This window comes from Indicator indicator, chromosome 11 (genome assembly GCF_027791375.1).
Source record: "Indicator indicator isolate 239-I01 chromosome 11, UM_Iind_1.1, whole genome shotgun sequence".
NCBI lineage: Eukaryota > Metazoa > Chordata > Aves > Piciformes > Indicatoridae > Indicator > Indicator indicator.
The window spans coordinates 29,043,400-29,052,741 of record NC_072020.1 but is presented as its reverse complement, the minus strand read 5'-3'; the positions used below and the strand labels follow the sequence as shown (position 1 = coordinate 29,052,741).

The 9,342-nt window shown below is 47.4% G+C and overlaps 1 protein-coding gene across 1 annotated transcript; it reads right to left on the bottom strand.

The window, feature by feature from the left end:
- Window positions 1-469: 469 nt before the first annotated feature.
- Window positions 470-832, bottom strand: PRR15 (proline rich 15). Its single transcript, XM_054385103.1, has one exon. The coding sequence runs from the start codon at window positions 830-832 to the stop codon at window positions 470-472; it is 363 nt and encodes a 120-aa protein (XP_054241078.1).
- Between the last annotated feature and the right edge of the window lie 8,510 nt (window positions 833-9,342).

The following is a 9,342-nucleotide window of genomic DNA, read 5'->3' as shown; positions in this document are numbered from 1 at the left end:
AGCAGCAAAGCACCTCCTGGGCCAGAGAGCCGAGAGGAGCTGGGTCACAGGCCTGAGAAGTCAGCACCTTGGCCCCTGGCAAGGGCTGGGGGAAGCTAGAGAACCTAGCACCAGCCTTGGGATAGCACCTGAGTCCACTCATTGCAGTACAGGGAGTGGGGTGTTTATTGGTGTTATTTTGTTAAGACAGTCACATTGTCCTGTCATCTGGGGGTTTGGTCTTGGTGGTGTCCATGTAACACTGCACACTATCCACTGGGCTGACAGAGGTACTGGGTCTCCGCAGGGTCTGCTCAGGGCTGAGCAGGCCGCTGCCACGCATCTCCATGTTGCCCGCGGGGCCAAGCAATACCAACCCCAGCTGTGGGGCGGCTGCAGACGCCAGCCATCTGTCCTGCCGCTGCTCCGGCCACCCGTCCAGTGGCGGCTCTTCACCGGACCGCTGCTCCGGGGGCGAAGCCCTCCTGGGCTACTCGGCTCCTTGGGTGGCAGTGCCCACGGCACCGCCTCCGTCGAAGACCTCGCGGTTGTCGGCCAGCAACGAGGTGCGCACCTTCCGCCTCTCCTTGAAGCGGCCCGAATGGGAGACGCGGAGGCTCCGGCGGTTGCCCCCGCCCGTCCCCGCGGCATCACCGCTGCCGATGAGGGCCGGCTGCTCCTCCCGCCCGCCGGGGCTAGGCGGGGCGGCGGGGGCTTCGCTGGCGGGAGCTGGTGGCGGAGCGGCCACCGCTTCCTTGTGCTTCTTACTGGTCAGCGACTTCCACCAGGGCCCAGACGAGCCGCCCTTCACGCCGGGACGGGGGGCGGCGGTAGCCGCGGCACTGTCAGCCATCTCGGCCTCCTGCGGAGGGAGAAAAGAGAGCGAGAACGGGCGGGCGGCCCTCTGCTCGGGCCGACTCTGGGCGCAGCTGGAGGCGGCGAAGACCTCTCGTCCCCTGCTCAGGGGCTGCGGGCAGCACAGCTGCGGGACGTCTGACAGGGAGGGGCAGGTCTGGCGCAACTAGCCAGGTGGGCGCGGGGCACAATATTGCGCTTTGCCCCTGGTTGAGTCCCGTTGACAGGCTTTGAAGAGCCACTCCACTTTCTCCTGCGCAGCTGACAGAGTTAAAGGTAAATACAATCCCGGGGCTGAGCCGGACCCGCTACCTGCACTCTCTCCCTCAGTTTCGTAAGTGGGCCCCGAGGCCTGGTACCTCAGGGCTGCCGTCTCCCCACGGGATGGGGCCGGGAGCTCACGTACCTCCCTGGGGGCGCCTGCGGTGGTGGGGGCGCCGCTCGCTCGCTCGCTCACTCCCTCCCTCCCTCCTTCCCCCCGCCGGCTCCCAGAGCAACAGGTAGGGGAGGCGGCACTGACCTGCGGGCGCCCGCCCGCCTGCTGCGGGAGCGCTCTCCTTTTCCCAGGGGCAAGCGTAGCCGCTTCTCCCTTCAGTCGCCCCTACGTCCCCGCGGCTGCTGGGAAGGAAGCAAAAAGGCAGCGAGGACCTGCTGCCAGGAGCGGCAGCCGGGCGCCTGTGCGGCGCGGCGGCAGGTGGCGGCCAGCCTCGCGGCTCGCCCCTGTGGGCGGAGCGCGGCCCGGCCGGCCCCGGGGCCGGGGCGGCTCTTGCTCACCTGCCGGGTTGCCGCCGTGTGGGATGGAGGAGTCACTTCGGGAGGAGTGCCTGGCTTCCCTCGGGCTTGGAGGGAGGAGGCCATGGGGTGGGGGCAGGCCGGAGTCCCCGTGAACGGACGGTGAAGAGGCGTGGGGAGGGAGGAGGAAGAGGAGGAAGGAAGGAGCCTTAGCGCAGGTGAGGCGGCACCCTGATGAAACCCGGGGCTGCTAGCGGTGGATGCAGTGCGCTCGGTGTGTGTGGCTGAAATAGTGACGCCTGTTGGCACACATGATGGATGTGCGTACGTGAGTGTTCTGTGGCCTTGAAGAAAACAGAATTGTCTTTAACGGTCCATCTTTAAAAAGCAAATGTAGCTAAGAGACAGTACCACCTAATAGATCTACATGCTTGATGGCTTAGAATTTCTGTCTGAGGATGGATGGCCATACAAATGTCTTTTTTCATTCATCTTGAAAGGTGGAAAAAAGATATTTTTGTACCACACTATGTTAAAAATGGTGATTTGTTCTTTGGACAGCAATGCTATGTAATTTGCTTCCTAACAGCCCTCCCATCAGCTACACAATTGCTTAGGGATGCCTATGCTCATGTGAAGGAGTTCCTGAAAGCAGTGGTATTAGAGCTTCATCTTCTGCAGATCAACTCCAGCTACTTACAGCTTCCCTGAAGAGTCCATAAAGGTAGATGTATGGAAATTGGTGAATGCAGGCTACTGAGGGAGAGGAGCTCAGGGTGTGCACTGTAGATTGCTCTCTTGGAACCCAAAGGCTTTTGGGTAGGGAAGCATGCACACAGACACATATTTGAAAGTACTCTAAACTGCCTGTCGTACTACATAAAATCATCAGCAAAAAAAGCTCCCTGTGGAATAAACCAGTAACTTCCATTGAGAAAAAAAATGCTCTTTATGTTCCCTCCGAACAAGTAAGCAACTAACGTTTTCTAAGATGCATTTTGTAAGTACCAGGCTTTGTTGGGCCAAGGACAGAGACAGATCATAGAGTCAAGTTTCGTCTAGTGAAGATGATCTAGTGCTTTGCTACTCATTTGTTTCTATAAAGAAAGAGAACACTGGTATCTGTCCTCATCTTGTGTCCCAGGGAAGTGCCTGGGGAGAAGAGAATTTATGGAGGGATAAAAGTAACTAATATTTTTAAAAGCCTTTTTCCCAAAAGTATTACTGCTTGACGTTTATTGCTTCTATTCTGCCTGTGGCCTTATGCAAGACACTTGCCACTGTATTACTTGTTTATATTATTTTGATTACCGTACACCTGACCTCTTGGCTCACACAATGCCAAACTTACATGGAATTGGTGCAATATTTTTTTTTTTTCAGTTGAGCCTGTTTCAGAGAGTCTTACAGTGAAAGAGATTTATCCCTTTTTGACACATGTACTGAAAGCAGGGTCTGCTGAGAAGAGGCGGGTTGGAAAGCTTTGTAAGAGACGTGTGAGTGGGAGGGTGCTGACTGCATGTGTATGCGGTGGGGGCACAGGACGACAACAAAACCTGCTCTGCATATGAAAGCCACTGTTACGGATCAGTCACAACACACTGTTCTACGAGGTTGTCACTGAGGCTAGTGTTTATGTAAAAACAACTCTTGACAGTGAAAACGGTATGGTCTGCCCCTTTCTTCCTGCAACAGTACTCCCTGCATTCCTTCAGTACCCACGTATATAAAGCACTGATATAGAAACAAAAATAAAGTAATCCATTGACTCTTTCAATTCATGGAGGTTAGATATTTATATTAATTCAAATTAAGACTGCTGCAGTTAAATTCTGTCCTGTCTTTGCAGGAGGACAGGATAAAAATTAGTGTGTCTTTATAGTCCCAACTGGGTTGGATGCCCAGGATCCATCTCTGGAGAAGGCTCCAAGAAGACCTTCTTGGGGCCTTCCAGTATCTGAAGGGGGCTACAAGAAAGCTGGGGTGGGACTTTTTAGGGTGTCAGGTAGTGATAGGACTAGGGGGAATGGCACAAAACTAGAAATGGGTAGATTCAGATTGGATGTGAGGAAGAAATTCTTCCCCATGAGAGTGGTGAGACGCTGGAACAGGTTGCCCAGGGAGGTGGTAGAAGCCTCATCCCTGGAGGTTTTTGCAGCCAGGCTGCATGTGGCTGTGAGCAACCTGATGTAGTGTGAGGTGTCCCTGCCCATGGCAGGGGGGTTGGAACTAGATGATCCTTAATGATTCTATGATTCTAGCAGATGGTCCAGCACACTGTAGGGCCTTTTCTCTTACCTTGTAACATGTTCCTTTTGTGTAGAATTAAACCATATTGACATCAGGTCTCTTCATAATTCTTCAAGCTTTCCAAAATCCAGAAATATCCTGGTATTGTAAAGATTTAGATTCCCAAGACTAATTTTAATGTCAGTTCTCAAGCTAATCTTACTTCCTAATCTGTTTCTGCAGTGAAAAGAAAGAGGGGGGGGGGGGGGGGGGAGAGAGAGAGAGAGAGAGAGAGAGAGAGAAAGAAAGAAACACAAAAAAAAAGCCCTTCCCATCATCCATTTTCCAAACTTTGCAAATTCTAGTGTGTTTAAGTTGTAACTGGGCTCTGGAAACTTTAGCCTACCAAACCATCCATACTCTTACCTAATTGTGTTGAGGTTCTGTTCTCTCAGGAGAAGACAGGCATGTCCACTGCCTTCCTGACTATGCATGTCCTGCTGTGCTCTGGAACCATTTGATTTTCAAAACATAACAGCAACTAGCTCTGATATTAAATACAGCTATAATTATACCAGAGGGATCATGTTCTGGCTCTAGCTGTAGCATCAGCATAATTATGTGCAGAATACCTTACCCTTCAGAGAAAGGTAATGTGAAGTATGCTCCCCACGTAAGACCTATTCATGTACTAAATCTGCAAGGCCTAGAGCATTCATCAATAACCATAATTCACAAAGGTTCAGATTTGTGAATCTTAACCATGATCTTTAATCAAAGAATTCATCTCTACAGCTAAAAAGCATAAAATTTATTGATGCTCTCACACTCTTATCTCTGTGGGCCCTATAGTCTCTTCGTTCCTTTTAGATAGCTGTAGGGGCTATAGTAATTTAATTCTGCTTTGAAGATCCAGTTAGATGGCATTCTTCTCCTTGTGTGTTTGGGAATTACCTACCTACTCAAAAGTTTTCATCAGTTCCTGGTTATTGGCAGAGGGGTCTATTTGCACTCGAATCTTCTTCCTCCCTTTTCTGCTGACTTTGGCTCTCTACTTGCCAATAAAGAAATAAGAAGGCAGCCAGACAGGCTCCTGCAGCTTCTGCCCTTTGAGCAAGGTTTGGGGGGAGTGTAACATTGAGAGAAAATGTGGCAGCCTCTTCAATTGCTGCCACTTTGGGGAGCTCGAACAGCTGGAGAAGTGCCTACCTGTGGACCTTTCCATGAGCCTGCCAGCCCCATCTCCTTTTTCTGCTGTCTCTGGCCTCTTCTCAGCAAGGCAGCACCTCTCTGGCCATTAGCAGGATCAAGGGGAGCAAGCTGCCTTTGCCCTCTCTGTACTTTGTGTGTGAGAGCATGATACTGGCAGCAGCTAAGGCAGAGCAGAAGAGGCTGTTGGCGCTCTCTATTGCCAAGTGAGAGGGAGCAGGAGAGAGCAGCAGCCTAGCAGCTTTAGGAAAATGCTCTCTTTCTGGGCATGTGAATCCAGGTAGGGCTCTGTGCAAACACAGTTAATCACTTCACAGTGTCTCATTTGTACAGATCTGCACTGTGCAGTGTTTGAGCTTATCACAAAAGGCATGGTTGCTCCATGTGCTCTGCAAACTGCTCTTAGTACCTATCATCACTTTCACCTCCTTGCAATGTGACTAAGCCATCCTTCAGCCCAGCTATTTATTATCCCTGGCAGTCCCAGCACTAGGTCTCAGTAAGATCAGAGTTTTGCCCAATACCACATTCACAATCCTTCCTCCCTCCTGTATCCTAAATTTGACAGTAATGCAGAGCTCAGAAGAGTTCTCAAACCTGATACATTCCTTCCCAGAGTCTCAGGCCAGGTGCCCCTGCATCCCTGTCTCCTTCATTAAACTCAAATGTTGTGTCAATTTGGAGACTTAAATATAGAGGAAAGTGTAGTCTTATATGTCTTGCTTATAAATAAAATGAATGTGATACCAATTCACCCAGTTTTGTGCTCTGCTAGACCTGTTTTGTAGCTGAAACTGACATCATCTCACAGAGTTGAGAGCAAGGGTCTGGCTCCTTTGTAACTTCATTTGAAAGAAGTTTTCCTGAGGAAACATAACTGTACTTTTTTTTTTTTTTTTTTTTTTCAAATTCTTCATCTTCTCCTGCCTCCTTTGTCCATTTCCAATTGTATTTGGCAGTAGGAGAGACATCATTAAGTTTCACAACAAGTGGTCTCTGGGTAGAGCAGCCTCAAGTCAGTGTTGTAGTTGAGGAAACCCTTCGAGTCCCCAGCCCAGTCTTGTCTGCCAGCTGCCTTCTCAGTACATGTGTGCTTTGGAGTCAGACACAGCACATGCTACCTCCTCCCCAGTGTGTTCTCAGGAAACAATTCCTTTGCTCGGCTGCCCCTGCATGCTCGAAATTGCTGACAGCAATGAGTCTTGTGAAGACAGAGGTATAAAGAAGAGATTTGAACTGTTCCATAGCACTTAGGCAGGTTACTACCTTACAAGCCATTAACTTCACATACTGTTTTATTAGTCATGGCTAAGATGCTTCTGCATTGGACGAAGCAAGAATTCTCACCCTGGCAGCTCCGGGGACCAGCTGTGAGGGGGTACACAGTTGCAGTCATCACACCAGAAGGTGGGGCTAGCTGAATGGGAGATGGAAATCATGGCTGGGTGGCTGTAGTAGGGAACTGCTACTGCACTCACAGCACTCCACCAAAGACCTTCTCCAGTAGCTGGAGGGGAACAAAGTTCCTGCTGAACATCTGGCAGCAGACAGGCTCCAGTGCTATCTCATCTGCTTCCAGAGGAGCACAGCTGGGTGCCACACAAGATGATGTGACCTAGCAGGGAAGTTATAGCAGCTTAAACACAGACTCCTGGGGCATCTTTCAAATGATTCTCACTTCTCTCTTGTAGTAGTGAGATGAATGCTTTGAAGTAAAGGGTTTGGTATAATCCAGTTGGACTGTTTTCTTTCTTTCTGTGTAGGGGAATGTAGGCTTTTTCTTCTGGTTTAGCAGTCAGTAGTAGTGGTTTGAGCTAGTTGCTAGCGTAGATACTAGTTGCAGAGAAAAGTCTTCTGCCTTTTTATTTCCATGAATGGTGACCCTGGAATAGAGACTGTGTAGCCCCAAGCATAACAACAATGGCTGCAGTAAGTCTGACAAGAGAGGAGGTGGCACTAGTGAGGCCCTGAGGGGACAGGGTTCTTTACCTCCATGCTCAGTATGTACCGAGGATGATGGTCTTGTTAATCAGCCAAACAAACAGGAACAATTAACTAGACAGTAGAATTGTATTTTTCCTCTCTGTCCAACAGATTAGAAACTTCTGTTCTCCAAGGACACTAAGCATGGGTATTTCACAGAATTACAGAGTCACAGAATGTTAGGGGCTGGAAGGGACCTCAAAAGATCATCCAGTCCAACCCCCCTGCCAGAGCAGGATCACCTAGAGCAGATCACACAGGAATGCAATCAGATGGGTCTTGAGTATCTCCAGAGAGAGACAACACAACCCCCTGGGCAGCCTGTTCCAGTGTTCTGTCACCCTCACAGTGAAAATTTTTCCCTCATGTTTCCGTGGAACTTCCTATGCCTCAACTTCCACCCATTGCCCCTTGTGCTGTCACTGTAAACACACTGCTTTGTACTGTCATCAAATCCTTGGGATGGGACATGTGTTGAAGACCCCAGAGTGTGAGACATGTCAAGGCTACTTGTATACTCATGGTAGAGGGAAAGGGAGAAGCAGAAGCAGAATGGCTTGCTTGTATTCCTACAAAAAGTGAAAAAAAAAAAAAGGTACTATTCCTACCTTTAAAAAGAGAACTCATTACTGAATGGACTAGAGAAAGTAAAATCATTGATAGTCAAGTGTGTTCAAGGTAATGGAGAAGTGCTCTGATGGCATTGATTCTTGGATATTGACTGGACTGATACTGTGACTCGTTGCTTGCTTGAAGTTTTACACAGAGGTGGTTCAGAGTGGTCACAGAAAATCAACATGTGCATAGGCTTGGCTGTGGTAGTATGGGCTTCCAAGTGCCAAGCTGAAACTGCTGACATTCAGTAAAACTGTTCTAAGTGTTGCAAATAGTAAAGTTTCCAGCAATGTCAGGATGATAATTAACAATTGATTTTCATTTGGCAGCTTGCCATGCAGCCAGAGTGACAGACACCAGAACTCTTTAACACATTTAATGGGATTTTTCCTTCCATTTACACTATCATAAATTACAAAGCATATTTCACTTCACAAAATAAAACCATTTCCAGATCATTTTTTTTATGACAGTATTAAGTAGTACATAACCTACAACAAATAGTCCTGTACAAGGCAGGAGGAGCTATGGAAGTATTGGGAACTCAGACTATTTAGCATTTGCTCTGCATCCTGGGTTAATCTATCTAGCCCTTAGTTATTTCTCTAGAAGACAACAAATTTACAGTCAATCCCTCCACTTCCCTTCATTATCATAGTTATATACATTTTTCAATTTGAATAGAAACATGTGCTCCCTGAAATAATTCAGGAAACTGCATCACTGAGTTACCAAGCATGTGACACAAACTATCAAGATGAGGGATTATTAGATATTGGGGTAGGTTGTTTCTTGTTTTTTTTTTTTTTTTTTTTTGTACTGAAAATTGAGTTTGGTAGTAAAGTCTGTTGATTTTCTACGCTTGCAGAGACATGTCATGCTGAGAAATGGTTTTAACATTAGGAATAAGTTGCAGTTAGACTATGAACTCTGTCGGTCAATGTTTGTGAGTGTTGTAGGGTGCTCCAAAACCTCCTTCCCCCACCTCCCTCTGTGGAGGTTTGAATGGGGGAAGACAAAGGTGTGAAATTCCTTTCCCCTCCCCCTCTGCAGGCTTCAGTGAGGGGAAAAAAATATCAAAATTTGCTAAGACTTAAATTTACCAACTCCCCCATTTCCTACACTTTTCTTTCTTTTCTTTTTTTATTTTTTTTTTCTTAAACAAACCATCAGGAAACACATTCAAGATAAATACCTACTTTTTTTAGCAGATTTACTGTACGTTTATAAATACAGAGACATGACAAAAACATAACTCGATTTTTTTTTTTACAGAAGAAAACCAAATCCTTCATAATTGACACCCCCCCACACACCAAGAAAAAAAGTGCTAACTTTTCAGCAAAGCCAGAAAATATCCAGTGTCCCAGCATCACTTAATTTACTGTAATCCAAGAAAAATCTGGCATGTGAAATTGATACTACCACCAGGACTTTTGAAAAATTCTTATTTTACGTGGCGGGGGGGGGGGAAGATATAATAGTTTTATATTTTGGGAAAACAGCAAATGGTGAAAGTGTACAATCTTAAGATGCTAGTGCCTAAATGCAAAGAAATCTAAGGAAGCTGGAATACACACAAGAAAAGAATTCTTGCAATGAAAAGAGGTATGTCAGGATAATACTGCATTAGTGGTAATTGTTTTCAATACATCATAGCAAAAATGCAGGGAAAGAATTAGGTGGAAAATAATCAATGCACCGCATTGATTTACAGTTTGCTAAAATAAAATGCATTCT

Coding starts and splice junctions, on each gene's coding strand:
- PRR15 (XM_054385103.1), bottom strand. CDS start 832: ATGGCTGACAGTGCCGCGGCTACCGCCGCCCCCCGTCCCGGCGTGAAG.